At 45.1% G+C, this 18761-nt stretch overlaps 1 protein-coding gene across 1 annotated transcript in view; it reads left to right on the forward strand.

The window, feature by feature from the left end:
- The window catches only part of LOC311123000 (uncharacterized protein), a gene marked incomplete at its 5' end in the record, with an annotated part of 138871 nt that overhangs the window by 43002 nt on the left and 77108 nt on the right, over positions 1–18761 (forward strand). The window contains 9 exons of the mRNA XM_084197298.1: positions 10368–10433; positions 10614–10649; positions 10838–10909; positions 13043–13096; positions 15842–15910; positions 16072–16191; positions 16423–16470; positions 16729–16836; positions 16946–16990. Of these exons, the coding sequence (XP_084053424.1) occupies positions 10368–10433; positions 10614–10649; positions 10838–10909; positions 13043–13096; positions 15842–15910; positions 16072–16191; positions 16423–16470; positions 16729–16836; positions 16946–16990 (618 nt within the window). The remainder of the gene's footprint in view (positions 1–10367; positions 10434–10613; positions 10650–10837; positions 10910–13042; positions 13097–15841; positions 15911–16071; positions 16192–16422; positions 16471–16728; positions 16837–16945; positions 16991–18761) is intronic.

Genomic DNA, 18761 nt, shown 5'->3' on the forward strand with positions numbered 1-18761 from the left:
AGTTCCACTGAACAGGACTAGGGCTATTAATTAATCCTACCATCAGACCCACTGAACAGGACTAGGGATATTAGTTAGAGCTACCATCAGACCAACTGAACAGGACTAGGACTATTAATTAGAGCTACCATCAGACCCACTGAACAGGACTAGGGCTCTTAACTAGAGCTACCATCAGACCCACTGAACAGGAATAGGGCTCTTCATTAATGCTACCATCAGACCCACTGAACAGGACTAGGGTTATTATTAGAGATACCATCATACCCACTGAACAGGACTAGGGCTCTTAACTAGAGCTACCATCAGACCCACTGAACAGGAATAGGGCTCTTCATTAATGCTACCATCAGACCGAACATGACTAGGGCTATTAATTAATGCTACCATCAGACCCACTGAATATGACTAGGCTCTTAATTAATGCTACCATCAGACCCACTGAACAGGACTAGGACTCTTAATTAATGCTACCATCAGACCCACTGAACAGGACTAGGGCTATTAATTAATGCTACCATCAGACCCACTGAACAGGACTAGGGCTCTTAACTAGAGCTACCATCAGACCAACAGCACTAGAATGTCATTACTGCATTAGCATCGATCAGCCTCCGCGATATGCAACTTTTCAGGGAAGTCAGGAACCAATATACACAAATTCACCCAAATTCAGATAGCTGATGTCCTGAAAGAGCTGCTAAATCTGGACCCCTACAAATAAGCTGGGCTAGACAATCAGGACCCTTTCTTTCTAAAATTATCCGCCGAAATTGTCGCAACCCCTATTACTAGCCTGTTCAACCTCTCTTTCGTATCGTCTGAGATCACCAGAGATCAAAAAGCTGCCGCGGTCATCCCCCTCTTCAAAGGGGGTGACACTCTAGATCCAAACTGTTACAGACCTATATCCATCCTGCCCTGCCTTTCGAAAGTATTTGAAAGCCTAGTTAACAAACAGATCAGCGACCATTTTGAATCCCACCATACCTTCTCCGCTATGCAATCTCATTTCCGAGCTGGTCATGGGTGCACCTCAGCCACGCTCAAGGTCCTAAACAATATAATAACCGCAATCGATAAAAGACAGAACTGTGCAGCCGTCTTCATCGACCTGGCCAAGGCTTTTGACTCTGCATTCTTATTGGCAGACGAAATAGCCTTGGTTTCTCAAATGACTGCCTCGCCTGGTTCACCAACTACTTCTCTGATAGAGTTGAATGTGTCAAATCGGAGGGCCAGTTGTCTGGACCTCTGGCAGTATCTATGGGTGTGCCACAGGGTTCAATTCTCGGGCCGACTCTATTCTCTGTGTATATCAATGATGTCGCTCTTGCTGCTGGTGACTCTCAGATCCACTTCTATGCAGACGACACCATTTTGTATACATCTGGCCCTTCATTGGACACTGTGTTAACAAACCTCCAAACGAGCTTCAATGCCATACAACACTCCTTCCGTGGCCTACAACTGCTCTTAAACACTAGTAAAACTAAATGCATGCTCTTCAATCGAACGCTGCTTGCGCCCGCCCGACTAGAATCACTACTCTCGACGGGTCTGACTTAGAATATGTGGACAACTACAAATACCTAGGTGTCTGGTTAGACCGTAAACTCTCCTTCCAGACTCACATTAAGCATCTCCAATCCAAAGTTAAATCTAGAATCTGCTTCCTATTTCGCAACAAAACCTCCTTCACTCATGCTGCTAAACATGCCCTCGTAAAACTGACTATCCTACCGATCCTTGACTTCGGCAAAATATCTTCCAACACTCTACTCAGCAAATTGGATGTAGTCTATCACAGTGCCATCCATTTTGTCACCAAAGCCCCATATACTACCCACCATTGTGACCTGTACGCTCTCGTTGGCTGGTCCTCACTACATATTCGTCGCCAAACCCACTGGCTCCAGGTCATCTATAAATCACTTCTAGTCAAATCCCCACCTTATCTTAGATCATTGGTCACCATAGCAACACCCACCCGTAGTATGCGTTCCAGCAGGTATATCTCACTGGTCATCCCCAAAGCCAGCACCTCCTTTGGCCGCCATTCCTTCCAGTTCTCTGCTGCAAATGACTGGAACGAACTGCAAAAATCTCTGAAGCTGGAGACACTTATCTCCCTCACTATCTTTAAGCATCAGTTGTCAGAGCAGCTTACCGATCACTGCAGCTGTACACAGCCCACCCAACTACCTCATCCCCATATTGTTATTTATATTGTTATTTATTTTGCTCATTTGCACCCCAGTATCTCTATTTGCACACCATGTTCTTTATATCTATCACTCCAGTGTTAATACTAAATTGTAATTATTTTGCACTATGGCCTATTTATTGCCTTACCTCCATAACTTACTACATTTGCACACACTGTATATAGATTTTATATTGTGTTATTGACTGTACGTTTTGTTTTTGTTTATACCATATATAACTCTGTGTTGTTGTTGTTTTTAATCGCACTGCTTTGCTTTATCTTGGCCAGGTCGCAGTTATAAATGAGAACTTACCTGGTTAAATAAAGGTGAAATAAATAAAAATAAAATAAAAAAGAGGGGGCGAGAGAGAGAGAGAGAGAGAGAGAGAGAGAGAGAGAGAGAGAGAGAGAGAGAGAGAGAGAGAGAGAGAGAGAGAGAGAGAGAGAGAGAGAGAGAGAGAGAGAGAGAGAGAGAGAGAGATTGAACCAACACAAGCATCTCAGAGGATGACTGTTAAAGAGAGTCACACACACAGATTTCTATATGATCTGGATTTCGAGAGAGAGAGAGAGAAGGGGGGGGGGGGGGTATGATTGGAGATTTGAAGTGAAAGAATGACAGGGAAAGAGGGAGCAAAAAAAGATGTAGAGAGCTGGGGGAAGGAGGAGGGAGAGAACGGACCAGAGAGAGGATATCAGGAAGGAAGCTAGACAGTGGAAGAGAAGGAAAAAGGAAGACATGGGAGGAAGAAAGAGAGCGAGATGGAAAAGGAAAGTGCAAGACAACCATAAGTAAAAACCAAACCACTGCTACTGCAATAGGCCTACTGCACCTAAATAACATGTTGGACTAATTGAACTTTGCACTTTAACGTTCAAATCAAATCACATGCTTCGTAGACAACAGGTGTAGACTAACAGTGAAACGCTTAGTTACGGGTCCTTTTCCAACAATGCAGAGTAAAAAAATAGAAATAGTGACATGAGGAATAAATACACAGTGAACAAAGAATAGAAATACAGAGGAAAAATAACATGGCTATACTGTATATAGGGAGTATAACATGGGTATACAGTGCATTCGAAAAGTATTCAGACCCCTTGACTTTTCCCTCATTTTGTAATGTTAAAGCCTTATTCAAAAATGGATTACGTGTTTATTTTAATTTTTTATTAGTCTACACACAGTACCCCATAATGACGAAGCAAAAACTGGTTTTTAGACATTTTAGCAAATTTATAAAATATTACAAACATAAGTATTTAGACCCTTTACTCAGTACTTTGTTGAAGCACCTTTGGCAGCGATTACAGCCTTGAGTCTTCTTGAGTATGATGCTACAAGCTTGGCACAACTATATTTGGGGAGTTTCTCCCATTCTTCTCTGCAGATCCTCACAAGCTCTGTCAGGTTGGATGGGGAGTGTTGCTACACAGCTATTTTCAGGTCTCTCCAGAGATGTTCGATCGGGTTCAAGTCCGGGCTCTGGCTAGGCCTCTCAAGGACATTCAGAGACTTGTCCCGAAGCCACTCCTGTGTTGTCTTTGCTGTGTGCTTAGGGTTGTTGTCCTGTTGGAAGGTGAACCTTGGCCCCAGTCTGAGGTCCTGAGTGCTCTGGAGCAGGTTTTCATCAAGGATCTCTCTGTACTTTGCTCCGTTCATCTTTTCCTCGATCCTGACTAATCTCCCAGTCCATGCTGCTGAAAAACATCCCCACAGCTCTGTCAGAGTGATCATCCGGTTCTTGGTCATCTCCCTGACCAAGGCCCTTCTCCCCCGATTGCTCAGTTTGACCGGGCACCCAGCTCTAGGAAGAGTCTTGGTGGTTCCAAACTTCTTCCATTGAAGAATGATGGAGGTCACTGTGTTCTTGGGGACCTTCAATGCTGCAGACATTTTTTGCTGCCCTTCCCCAGATCTGTGCCTCGACAAAATCCTATCTCGGAGCTCTACGGACAATTCCTTCAACCTCATGGCTTGTTTTTTGCTCTGACATGCACTGTCAACTGTGGGACTGAATAGAGACAGGTGTGTGCCTTTCCAAATCATGTCCAGTCAATTGAATTTACCACAGGTGGACTCCAATCATGTTGTAGAAACATCTCAAGGATGTTAGATGGAAACAGGGTGCACCTAAGCTCAATTTCGAGTCTCATAGAAAAGGGTCTGAATACTTAAGGTGTTTTATTTTATTTTTTCAATACATTTGCTAAAATTTCTAAAAACCTGTTTTCTCTTTGTCATTATGGGGTATTGTGTGTAGATTGATGAGGATTTTTTAAATCCATTTTAAAATAAGGCTGTAACGTAAGAAAATGTGGAAAAGGGAAGGGGTCTGAGTACTTTCCAAATGCAATGTGTATATGGAGTAGAAAATAACATGGCCATGTAGGGAGTACCAGTACCAAGTCGACGTGCAGGGGTACGAGGTCATTGAGGTACAGTGCCTTGCAAAAGTATTCATCCCCCTTGGCGTTATTCCTATTTTGTTGCATTACAACCTGTAATTTAAATTGATTTTTATTTGGATTTCATGTAATGGACATACACAAAATAGTCCAAATTGGTGAAGTGAAATTAAAAAAATTACTTGGTTCAAAGAATTCTAAAAAATTAATAACGGAAAAGTGGTGCGTGCATATGTATTCACCCCCTTTGCTATGAAGCCCCTAAATAAGATCTGGTGCAACCAAATACCTTCAGAAGTCACATAATTAGTTAAATTAAGTCCACCTGTGTACAATCTAAGTGTCACATGATCTGTCAAATGATTTCAGTACACCTGTTCTGAAAGGCTCCAGAGTCTGCAACACCACTAAGCAAGGGACACCACCAAGCAAGCGGCACCATGAAGACCAAGAAGCTCTCCAAACAGGTCAGGGACAAAGTTGTGGAGAAGTACAGATCAGGGTTGGGTTATAAAAAAATATCAGAAACTTTGAACATCCCACGGAGCACCATTAAATCCATTATTAAAAAATTGAAAGAATATGGCACCACAACAAACCTGCCAAGAGAGGGCCGCCCACCAAATCTCACGGACCAGGCAAGGAGGGCATTAATCAAAGAGGCATGGTGGGGATGTTTTTCATCGGCAGGGACTGGGAAACTGGTCAGATTTGAAGGATTGATGTATGGCGCTAAATACAGGGAAATTCTTGAGGGAAACCTGTTTCAGTCTTCCAGAGATTTGAGACTGGGACAGAGGTTCGCCTTCCAGCAGGACAATGACCCTAAGCATACTGCTAAAGCAACACTTGAGTGGTTTAAGGGGAAACATTTAAATGTCTTGGAATGGCCTAGTCAAAGCCCAGACCTCAATCCAATTGAGAATCTGTGGTATGACTTAAAGATTGCTGTACACCAGCGGAACCCACCCAACTTGAAGGAGCTGGAGCAGTTTTGCCTTGAAGAATGGGCAGAAATCCCGGTGGCTAGATGTGCCAAGCTTATAGTGACATACCCCAAGAAGCTTGCAGCTGTAATTACTGCAAAAGGTGGCTCTACAAAGTATTGACTTTGGGGGGGTGAATACATATGCACACTCAAGTTTTCTGTTTTTTTGTCATATTTCTTGTTTGTTTCACAATAAAAAATATGTTGCATCTTCAAAGTGGTAGGCATGTTGTGTAAATCAAATAATACAACCCCCCCCAAATCCATTTTAATTCCAGGTTGGAAGGCAACAAAATAGGAAAAACGCCAAGGGGGGTGAATACTTTCGCAAGCCACTATAGCTATGTACTGTACATGTAGGTAGGGGTGAATAGGCAACAGGATAGATAATTAACAGTAGCAGTGTGTGTGTATCAAATCTAATCAAATCAAATTGTTATTTGTCACATGCGCCTTACAGTGAAATGCTTACTTACAAGCCCTTAACCAACAATGCAGTTTTAAGAAGAAAAAGTGTTAAGAAAGCATTTACTAAATAAAATGAAGTAAACAATGAATAAATTAAATTAAAATCAAATAACAGTAACAAGGCTATATACAGGGGGTACCGGTACAGAGTCAATGTGCGGGGGCACAGGTTAGTCGAGGTAATTGAGGTAATATGTACATGTAGGTAGAGGTAAAGTGACTATGCATAGATAATAAATAGAGAGCAGCAGCGGGGGGGTCAATGCAAATAGTCTGGGTAGCCATTTGGTTAGCTGTTCAGGAGTCTTATGGCTTGGGGGTAGAAGCTGTTAAGAAGCCTTTTGGACCTAGACTTGGCGCTCTGGTACCGCTTGCCGTGCGGTAGCAAAGAGAACAGTCTATGACTAGGGTGGCTGGAGTCTATGGCAACTTTTAGGGCCTTCCTCTGACACTGCCTGCTATGGAGGTCCTGGATGGCAGGAAGCTTTGCCCAGTGATGTACTGGGCCGTACGCACTAACCTCTGTAGTGCCTTGCGGTCGGAGGCCGAGCAGTTGCCAGACCAGGCGGTGATGCAACCAGTCAGGATGCTCTTGATGGTGCAGCTGTAGAACTTTTTGAGGATCTGAGGACCCATGCCAAATCTTTTCAGTCTCCTGAGGGGGAATAGGCATTGTCGTGTCCTCTTCACGACTGTCTTGGTGTGTTTAGACCATGACAGTTTGTTGGTGATGTGGACACCAAGGAACCTGAAGCTCTCAACCTGCTCCACTACAGGCCCGTTGATGAGAATGGGGGCGTGCTCGGCCGTGCTTTTCCTGTAGTCCACGATCATCTCCTTTGTCTTGATGTGTGTGTGTGTGTGTGTTTTCCAACATTATCAGGACCCCAAAGTCCTAACATTTCTGTCCTGAAAAGGTCCTGAATTTGTTAAAATGCTATTTTAAGCTTAAGGGTTAGGTTTAGGGTTAGGTTTAGGGTTAAGGTTAGGGTTAGGGTTAGGGTTTTGGGGGTTACGGTTATGGTTAGTGGTTAGGGAAAATAAGAGTTTTATTGGTCAAACATTTTAACGCTCCAAAAAGTCCTGAATTTTCACGAAAACAAGTGTGTGTGTGTGTTTGTGCCGTCAGTATGCATGTGTGTGCATGTTATGTATGTGTGGGTGTATGTAGTGTGGGTGTATGTAGTGTGTGTGTGTGTGTGTGTTGTGGTGTAAGTATGTGTGAGTGTGTGGGTAGAGTCCAGTGTGTGTGTGCATAGAGTCAGTGCAAGAGAGTTAGTGCAAAAAATGGTAATTGCAGGTAGTCTGGGTAGCCATTTGCTAAGCTATTTAGCAGTCTTGTTTAGAAGTCGTATGGCTTTGGGGTAGAAGCTGTTCAGGGTCCTGTTGGTTCCAGACTTGGTGTATTGGTACCGCTTGGCATGCGGTAGCAGAGAGAAACATCTGTGGCTTGTGTGGCAGGAGTCTTTGAAAAAAATGTGGGCCTTCCTCTGACACTGCCTGGTATAGAGGTCCTGGATGGCAGGGAGCTCGGTCCCAGTGATGTACTGGGCCATAAACACACACACCCACATTACCCTCTATAGCGCCTTGCGGTCGGATGCCAAGCAGTTGCCATACCAAGGGGTGATGCAGCCAGTCAAAATGCTCTTGATTGTGCAGCTGTTTAACTTTTTGAGGATCTAAGGGCCCATGCCAAATCTTTTCATCCTCCTAAGGGGGAAGAGGCGTTATTGTGCCCTCTTCACGACTGTGTTGGTGTGTTTGGAACATAATAGGTCCTTAGTGATGTGGACACCGAGGAACTTCAAGCTCTCGACCCGCTCCACTACAGCCCTGTCGATGTGAATGGTGGTGTGCTCAGCCCTCCGTTTCATGTAGTCCACGATAAGCTCCTTTGTCTTATTGTTGTCCTGACACCAAACTGCCAGGTCTCTGACCTCCTCCCTATAGGCTGTCTCATAGTTGTCAGTGATCAGGCCTACCACCTTTGTGTCATCAGCAAACTTAATGATGGTGTTGGAGGCGTGCGCAGCCACGCAGTCGTGGGTGAACAGGGAGTACATGAGGGGACGAAGCACGCACCCCTGAAGGGCCCCCAAGTTGAGGGTCAGCGTGGCGGATGTGTTGTTGCCTACCCTTACCACCTGGGGCGGCCCGTCAGGAAGTCCAGGATCCAGTTGCAGAGGGTGTTCAGTCGCATGGCCCTTAGCTTAGTGATGAATTTCGAGGGCACTGTGGTGTTGAACGCTGAGCTGTAGTCAATGAACAGCATTATCACATCAGTGTTTCTTTTGTCCAAGTGGGAAAGGTCAATGTGGAGTGCAATAGAGATTGATCTGTGGATCTGTTGGGGCAGATGCGAATTGGAGTGGGTCCAGGGTGTCTGGGATGATGGTGTTGATGTGAGTCATGACCAGCCTTTCAATGCGTTTCATGGCTACAGATGTGAGTGCCATGGGGCGATAGTCATTAAGACAGGTTACCTTGGCATTCTTGGGCACGGGGACTATGGTGGTCTGCTTGAAACATGTAGGTATTACGCACTTATGAATGTTGAAGGTCTTACTCACATCGGCTATGGAGAGCATGATCACACAGTCATCCGAAACAGCTAGTGCTCTCACTCATGGTTCTGTATAGCTGGCCTCGACATGACCATAGAAGACGTTTAGCTCGTCTGTTAGGCTTGTGGCTGGGTTTCCCTTTGTAGTCTGTTATAGTTTGCAAGTGCTGCCACATCCGATGAGCGTCAGCCGGTGTAGTAGGATTCGATCATAGTCCTCTATTGACGCTTTGCCTGTTTGATGGTTCGCTGGAGGGTGTAGCGGAATTACTGTCCCGCTCCTTGAAAGCGGCAGCTCTAGCCTTTAGCTCAGTGCGGATGTTGCCTGTAATCCATGGCTTATAGTTGGGATATGTACGCTGGTCACTGTGGGGACGACGTCGTTGATGCACTTATTAATGAAGCCGGTGACTGATGTGGTAAACTCCTCAATGCCATCAGATGAATCCCGGAACATATTCCAGTCTGTGCTTAGCATCTGCTTCATCAGACCACGTCCGAATTGAGAGTGTCACTGGTACTTCCTGTTTGAATTTGTGCTTTTAAGCAGGAATCAGGAGGATATAGTTATGGTCAGATTTGACAAAAGGATGGTGAGGGAGAGTTTTGTATGAATCTCTGTGTGTGGAGTAGAGGTGATCTAGAGTTTTTTCCCCTCTAGTTAAACAGGTGACATGCTTGGAAAAATGAGGTAAAACAGATTTCAGTTTTCCTGCATTAAAATCAACGGCCAATAGGAGCATCGCCACTGGATGAGCATTTTATTTTTGGCTTCGGGCCCTATAGAGCTCGTTGAGTGCGGTCTTAGTGCCAACATCGGTTTGCGGTGGTAGAATTCTTCATCCAAATCGAGTTTAGTTATCTCTGTTCTGAAGTCCAGAGGCCCTTTTTGGTCATAGATGGCGGAAACATTATGCAAAAAAAAAGTTAAGATCAGCGCAAATAAAACACACAAAATAATATAATTGGTCAGGAGCCCATAAACAGCCACTTTACATCCCAGCCTCATTCTGTCTAGAATGTGCCATTCAGCCTAATTCTGACATTTCTATGAAATTGCACTTAACCAGCCTACTTTGCTTTTAAATATTCATTGCTATCTGTTGTTCTTGTTTTTAAATATGTGATTTTCCCTGTATGTATTATGTTTGCTGCTAAATTAATTGCCTCGTTGAGGACATTACTTTTCTGAATCTGAATCTGAAAGACAAACACAGATAGGCTGCGTTTACACAGGCAGCCCAATTTTGATATTTTGCCCAATTGTTGGCAAAAGAGCTGATCTGATTGGACAAAAGACTGATTAGTGGAAAAATATCAGAATGTGTAAACGCAGCCATAGAGGAGGACATTCCAGCAGCTGAAATGTATTGTAATATCCTCAGCTCCTCTCACTCACTCTCTCACCAAACTAAACCTACTGTAGCAAAGGCCTAGAATGATTACAGCTGAAAATAGTCACTCAGATTACAGTAGTTATGAATGAGTGACAGCTTGTGTAGAGTTTCAGGCGTCTCTCTCGCTGCATGCTGTTTCTTTCTCAGTCATTATCTAAAAATCGAATCCTATGTTGAGTTTGGCTTTAGTGCAAATCGCCCGCTCATTTTAAGCAACACAGAACTCAAGTTTGGATTCTGGCCTTAGTGTCAATGATACAGTATAATTATTTCACAACTTGTCTGTGTGATCTATGAGAGGTGTGTGATGGTTTTCTGGGTGTTTTTCAGGGTGAACCTGGAGAGTGTAACTGTATCAGCCCTCCATACGCAGGAATAGGAGGAACAGGAGGACCAGTGAGTATGGCTAGTTTGCGCGTACACACACACACATGCATACACATACACAGCTGTTTTTTAATTAGTTTTGAGTTATTCTGCAGGATAATTGTTTCACTGTAGGGTGCCAGTGTTTGTTCATGCATACTTATGATCTGCTGATGATGTACTCTGAATTTGACTACTCCTGCCTTGCAGGGAGCCCCAGGAACTCTGGGAGGAAACATGTGGCAGGTCTGGTCTCTCTATCATCTATTAGCCATGTCTGCCTTTTGGCTTCAGTTCACTAGTGTCACTTGGCTGAATATCAATTGAATTTGTTTTTGTTGTTGGAATAATTAGGCTCCAAATGATGCCTGACGATGTTGTGTGGTTCGCAAAGTCTCACTGGATATATGTGTATCTGTGTGTGTGTGTTCCAGGGGCCTCCGGGACCACCAGGTCCTCCTGGCCCTCCTGGGCTACAGGGCTTCATCGGCATCCCAGGACCCCAGGTAGGAGAGAGGGGGAGCATTCATTAAAATGAATATACTTTGGCCCTTTCTCTCTGTCTCTCTGTCTCTTTGTCTCTCTCTCTCACTCTCTCTCTCTCTCTCTCTCTCTCTGTCACGTTTCTCTCTCATTCTCTCTCTCTCTCTCTCTCTCCCCCTCTGTCACTTTTCTCTCTCTCTCTATCTCTCTCTCTCTCTCTCTCTCTTTCTTCTCTTCTCCACTCCATTGTTCTCACTCTTGTTGCTCATTTTCCTCCACACTATTTTTCTGCTCTCCTCCTACCACCTTCCACCTTCCTCCTTCCTCCTACCACCTTCCTCCTACCTCCTTCCTCCTACCACCTTCCTCCTACCTCCTTCCACCTTCCACCTTCCTCCTTCCACCTTCCACATTCCTCCTTCCACCTACCACCTTCCTCCTACCTCCTTCCTCCTACCACCTTCCTCCTACCTCCTTCCACCTTCCACCTTCCACCTTCCTCCTTCCACATTCTTCCTTCCACCTACCACCTTCCTCCTTCGTCCTTCCACCTTCCACCTTCCTCCTACCTCCTTCCTCATACCACCTTCCTCCTACCTCATTCCTCCTACCACCTTCCACCTTCCTCCTTCCCACCTTCCACCTCCCACCTTCCTAGTTCCACCTTCCACCTTCCTCCTTCGTCCTTCCACCTTCCACCTTCCACCTTCCATCTTCCACCTTCCTCCTACTACCTTCCACCTTCCTCCTTCCACCATCCACCTTCCACCTTCCATCTTCCACCTTCCACCTACCACCTTCCTCCTGCCTCCTTCCTCCTACCACCTTCCACCTTTCACCTTCCTCCTCCACCTTCCACCTTATACCTTCCTCCTTCCACCTTCCACCTTCCTTCTTCGTCCTTCCACCTACCACCTTCCATATTCCACCTTCCTCCTACCACCTTTCACCTTCCTCCTTCCACCTTCCACCTTCAACCTTCCTCCTTCCATCTTCCACCTTCCACCTTCCACCTTCACCTTCCTCCTTTCAACTTCCACCTTTCACGGTCCACCTTCCTCCTTCCGGGTCCCTTATTTCCTCTTCAGGTTTGGCTTCCATATTGGGTTCTGGCTTGGGCAGCTTGGGGTCATAGCTAATAAAACTCTAAATGCAAATTAAGACCAGATTAAAATTGCAAATGATTATCTTACATTTCATAATTTAAACATGCTACACAATAGTAAAAGTAAATATGCAAGTACATATATAACTATTGCATCAATACAATAGCTTAAACCATATCCATGTAATGAAACTATGCTAATTGTTAACCCTGTGGGCTGTAAAGGTATAATGGGAGTCTTTGTTAAATCTTAGCACGGCTTTAAACATTCACTAACTCTTGTGGGAAGCTTTGGGATTGTTGAATATTACTATCAAAATATGATACATTAGGAATATTGTTGGGAATATTGATGTTATAAACTGCTTATAAATCATAATTAAATAGTTATTTAACCATTTAGTAAACTTATTGTAAATTAGAAGACCTTCAAATAAAGTGTTAGGAGAATATTTCCTCTGATTGTAGGGGAAATCTGAAATCCTAATTCATTCTGAACAGTGTACAAAGGTAAATCAGATGAATGGGAATGCTGAGAGGAGTTTACATGACAAATGGGTCCCTTGTTTCCATTGGAAACAAACATGTAATATTGGTTCTTAAAGACCAGGCTGAGTTCACTGTGTAAGACAATAGATTGATTCATCTGAATATAATATTCATGTATTCATCAAGCACCCAACCATAACTTTGTGTGCGTAAATCAAATTGTTGAAATCAAAGCACTTTAAAACATATATATATATTCACCTCTTGCACAGAGATCCCTGCATGGTCTTTAATCTGGTATTGTGTTTATCTCTCAAAATTAGACAAAACAATCAAATGATTTACACTAAACTATAATCAAACTATTTAAATGAATTTAAATAGTTTTTAAAAACTAAACAACCAAACCAGAAGAGTCTGAACACAAACCAGGAGAGGGAGAACACAGGTGATTGGTTGTTCCTTCAACCTTGAACCTGTGACCCCTCTGACCGTTGGTGAAGAGGGATGTGGCAAGCCTGTGATTGGCTAAAACCAGTTGAACCTCAGTTCCTTCTTTCAGGGTATCCCTGGCAACGACGGGGTACCAGGGCAGCCGGGTCTGCCTGGGACAACTGTAAGTAAACAGACAGCAAGGGGGGAGTCACCTCCATTTAAATTCAGACACTTCAGACACTGAACATTTGAAAATCCAATTCCAGAATTGGGAAAAACTATTGTCAGTGTCAATGAATATCAATTACACTTTCTGATTATAGAATTCATTAGCTGAATTGTCTAAATTGAAATGGATTTGACCCCAACCCATGCCAGACATACAGTAGGAGGCGGAGCTAGAGGAGAGTGCCACGGCTTTGTGAATTGGCTGATGGGGGGAGAGAGAGAGACTGTAGTGACTGGAGCACTGGCAGAAGTTAATTGAGGATCTCTACAATTTCAACACAAAACTATACAGTAGGCACACTACGACTGAGTGGCAGTGCGTAGTGGCAAAGTATACCGTGTGTTTTTATAATTCAGAGAAATTAATGTCCTCACACTTTACTTTCTGTCTTAAAATGCACTTTTTGCCTTTTGGAGAGACTTTTACCATTGATTTGTGCCCCAAAAGCATGCACACACACACACAGACACACACACACATACACACACACAGACACACACACACAGACACACACAGACACACACACACAGACACACACACACACACACACAGACACACACACACAGACACACACACACACACACACACACACACACACAGACACACACACACACACACAGACACACACACACAGACACACACACACAGACACACACACACACACACACACACACACACACACACACACACACACACACACACACACACACACCCTCAACAGAATAATCAATCTACCCACAGTGGAAACTTGGCTTCACACACACATCCACGCACGCACGCACGCACACACACACACACACACACACACACACGCACACACACACACACACGCACACACACACACACAAACACACACACACAGTCTTGTACAGCTAACCTTGTGGGGACACACAATTCAGTCCCATTCAAAATCCTATTTTTCCTAACCCCTAACCCTAGCTCCTAACCCTAACCCTTAACGGAATTCTAACCCTAACACTAATTCAAACCTTAACCCCTAGAAATAGCATTTGACCTCGTGGGGACTAACAAAATGTCCCCAGTTGGTCAAATGTTTGTTTGTTTAGTATTTTTGTGGGGACTTCTGGTCCCGACAAGAATAGTTAAACATGTCCACATTATACACACTCCAGAAGTGCTTCAGTCCGAACATCAGTAGACAGACAGACAGACCTACCAGCTGCTCTCTAGCTCCATGGACCTGCCTGCATGTTGAGTTTCAATGGATTTAATCCCTTAAAACAGACTATTAAAACGATTCACTCTTAGCTTAATTCTTAATGCACTCTTAGCTTAGTCTTAGCTAAGTATAAATGTATCCTTAAAAAACTAAAAACTTTCTCAGAAACACAATTTAACCGGTAAGTTATTTGAATGCAAATGAATCCATAAAAAAAAAAGACAATTTAACAAAATTGCAGGATATTTAAATAGGATGATATTGAAAGTGAATGACAGACTCTCTGACAGGTCCTGTTTAATGCATACAACCTTAGTCTAACAAACCTAATGAGCTGCACCATGCTAGCTCAAATTAGCCCTTCTGGCTATAATAACAACCATTTCAACAAAGCCAATTGGTTTTAAATGGGTTCGAAACCAGGTGAACTGCAATTCACAGGTTATCTCACTGTGTGAAGGGCCCCACTGCTAAAAAGTGGAAGTATTGTACTGTAAGTGGGTTTCCTGGTGTGATTGGAGTGGTACAAATGTTTCAGGCCAACCATGTTGTAAATCATTTAACTTTAAAACTCTAACAATAATCCCAATTAATACCTGGAATTAAATACCAACCTGCTTTGAAAGACTTGCAAAACCTTGTGATTTTGAATGTTTTGTGTCTCCTTGGGCAAATCTTAAATGGTACCCTATTCCCTCTAGTGGCCTATGTGATTCTGGACAAATGTACAACACTACATGGGGAATTGAGTACTATTTGGGACTCCTGAATGGATCGTTCATCGAATTTGCACTGTACTGCAGTTCAACACTTTGGACTGTACTGCAGTTCAACACCGTTTGCACTGTACTGCAGTTCAACACTTTGCACTGTTGCATCAATGTGCAGAAATCAATTGTACTTATACATTATAGTTGTATAAACCCCAACATTTTTACTGTAGAAGGATGAAGTTGCCCCTAGACGTTGATCTAAGATCAGTTTTGCATTGGCCCCTCCTTAGTGATTAAGATTAGGATTTGGGAAGGATAAACTGATCATAGATCAGTGCCTAAGGGCAACTTCTACTTGAAGCCTTTTACCCCTCCCTCACTGACTCTCCTCTCCCCCTCTGACCCCCTCCCCCCTCCCTCCCTCACTGACTCTCCTCTCCCCCTCCCTCCCTCACTGAATCTCCTCTCCCCCTCCTGATCCCCTCCCCCCTCCCTCCCTCACTGACTCTCCTCTCCCCCTCCCTCCCTCACTGACTCTCCTCTCCCCCTCCTGATCCCCCTCCCTCGCTGACTCTCCTCTCCCCCTCCTGAACCCCCTCCCTCACTGACCCTCCTCTCCCCCTCTGATCCCCTCTCCCTCACTGACTCTCCTCTCCCCCTCCTGATCCCCCTCCCTCACTGACCCTCCTCTCCCCCTCTGATCCCCTCTCCCTCACTGACTCTCCTATCCCCCTCTGATCCCCCCCACTGACTCTCCTCTCCCCCTCTCTCACTGACTCCCCCCCCCCCCCCCCCCTTTCATAGCCCCCTCCCCCTTCCCTCCCTCAGCATCTGAGGCTGCCTCAGGACCAGGACAGTCGAGGAGATGGACAGGTAAGACAGGAGGTAGGGAGGTGCACTCTGGAAGTTAGACTTTTATAGTATTGATCTTGAAAAATAACACCAAGGTGCATGAACTGTCCATGTAGTGTACATTAAGCACACACATTTCATGTTATAAACGTCTGTCTGTGTGCGTGTGTCCTCTGCTGCAGGAGGTGTGTGAGGACTGCTCCAAGGGTTTGCCAGGGGTACCAGGCATGGCGGGCACCAAGGGAGAGAAGGGAGATGAGGGCAAGCCTGCCGTAGGCCATGCCCCTGACGGCTGTGAGAGGGTGAGAGGCAGGGGGAAGGGAGCGTGGGGGTGGGGGGAAGGGGTTGCACAGGTGACGTGGTTAGGGGTGTATAAAATTTTGCCTCAGATTATAGTCCTGGAAATTCTACATGTTTATTCTTGGTTCATGAATCACTGGTACCTAACAGGGTTGCTGTCAATTCCAGTCAATTCAGGAAGTAGACTGAAATTCCAATCCATTGTACTCATGGCCTTTCTCTATGTGTTGCAGTGTTTCAGAAACCAAAGACTGCAGAGGGAGGAGGCTGCACAGGCGCCTGTAAGTCTCTAACGCTTACATTCACACATGCACGCGCACACACACGCACACACACACGCAACACACGCACGCAACTCACACACACGCGCTCACACACAAACACACGCAACACACACACGCACACACACATGCAACACACGCACGCAACTCACACACACACACACACACACACACGCAACACACACACACACACACTGAATAATTTCTTTATCTTCTTGTCTATATATAAAATAACATTTGATTTGATATGATATGTAGACCACCACTAACACCAATGGAGCTAATGGAGGCTGCTCTGGACCAGGAACACCAGGAACACCAGGCCACCCAGGAACACCAGGATCACCTGGAATAAGGGGGGAGACGGTAATTGTGTGTGTGCGTGTGCGTGTGTGAGTGGTGAAATATAGCGAGTTGCGTGTTATTGGTGTGTTGAATCTCTAACACAAAGTACCTTTCTGCCTACATTTCCCAGGGTCCTCAGGGTCAAAGGGGACAAGCTGGTGTACCAGGGAATATGGTGAGTTCTACACAAGAGATTGTAGGGCATTATAACACTTCATAAGGGTTTAGTAGATATATTATAAGCCAGCACAACAGAGTCAAAGCATGGTGTCTGTAAGAAGAACTGGGTGTCTATCAGCTGACCATATAAAATAATATTTTATTGTCACATAGGTGCAGTGAAATGTGTTGTTTTACAGGGTCAGCCATAGTAGTACAGCACCCCTGGAGCTAATTAGGGTTAAGTGCCTTGCTCAAGGACACATCAATAGATTTTTCACCTGCTATTCAAACCAGCGATCTTTTGGTTACTGGCTCAACACTCTAACCACAGTGCAAATAGTCCGGGTAGCCATAATTAACTGTTCAGGAGTCTTATGGCTTGGGGGTAGAAGCTGTTGAGAAGTCTTTTGGACCTAGACTTGGCACTCCGGTACCGCTTGCCGTGCGGTAGCAGAGAGAACAGTCTATGACTAGGGTAGCTGGAGCCTTTGACAATTTTGAGGGCCTTCCTCTGACACCGCCTGGTATAGAGGTCCTGGATGGCAGGAAGCTTGGCCCCAGTGATGTACTGGGCCGTACGCCCTACCCTCTATAGTGCCTTGCGGTCGGAGGCCGAGCGGTGATGCAACCAGTCAGGATGCTCTCGATGGTGCAGCTGTAGAATTTTTTGAGGATCTGAGGACATATGCCAAATCTTTTCAGTCTCCTGAGGGGGAATAGGCTTTGTCATACCCTCTTCACGACTGTCTTGGTGTGTTTGGACCATGATAGTTCGTTGGTGATGTGGACACCAAGGAACTTGAAGCTCTCAACCTGTTCTACTACAGCCCCGTCGATGAGAATGGGGGCGTGCTCAGTCCTCTTTTTTTTCCTGTAGTCCACAATCATCTCCTTTCTCTTGGTCACGTTGAGGGAGAGGTTCTTATCCTGGCACCACACGGCCAGGTCTCTGACCTCCTCCCTATAGGCTGTCTCATCGTTGTCGGTGATCAGGCCTACCACTGTTGTGTCATCGGCAAACTTAATGATGGTGTTGGAGTCGTGCCTGGCCATGCAGTCATGGTTGAACAGGGAGTACAGGAGGGGACTGAGCACGCACCCCTGAGGGGCCCCCGTGTTGAGGATCAGTGTGGCAGATGTGTTGTTACCTACCCTTACCACCTGGGGGCGGCCCGTCAGGAAGTCCAGGATCCAGTTGCAGAGGGAGGTGTTGACTCCCAGGATCCTTAGCTTAGTGATGAGCTTTGAGGGCACTATGGTGTTGAATGCTGAGCTGTAGTCAATGAATAGCATTCTCACGTAGGTGTTCCTCTTGTCCAGGTGGGAAAGGGCAGTGTGGAGTGCAATAGAGATTGCAACATCTGTGGATCTGTTGGGGTGGTATGCAAATTACAGGTGGGTCTAGGGTTTCTGGGATAATGGTGTTGATGTGAGCCATGACCAGCCTTTCAAAGCACTTCATGGCTACAGACGTCAGTGCTACGGGTCGGTAGTCATTTAGGCAGGTTATCTTAGTGTCCTTGGGCACGGGAACTATGGTGGTCTGCTTGAAACATGTTGGTATTACAGACTCAGTCAGGGACATGTTGAAAATGTCAGTGAAGACACTTGCCAGTTGGTCAGCACATGCTCGGAGTACACGTTCTGGTAATCGGTCTGGCCCTGCGGCCTTGTGAATGTTGACCTGCTTAAAAGTCTTACTCACATTGGCTACGGAGAGTGTGATCACATAGTCATCCGGAACAGCTGGTGCTCTCATGCATGCTTCAGTGTTGCTTGCCTCG

The sequence above is a fragment of the Coregonus lavaretus genome, assembly GCF_964263955.1.
Source record: "Coregonus lavaretus genome assembly, contig: HAP1_SCAFFOLD_1109, whole genome shotgun sequence".
NCBI classification, from domain to species: domain Eukaryota; kingdom Metazoa; phylum Chordata; class Actinopteri; order Salmoniformes; family Salmonidae; genus Coregonus; species Coregonus lavaretus.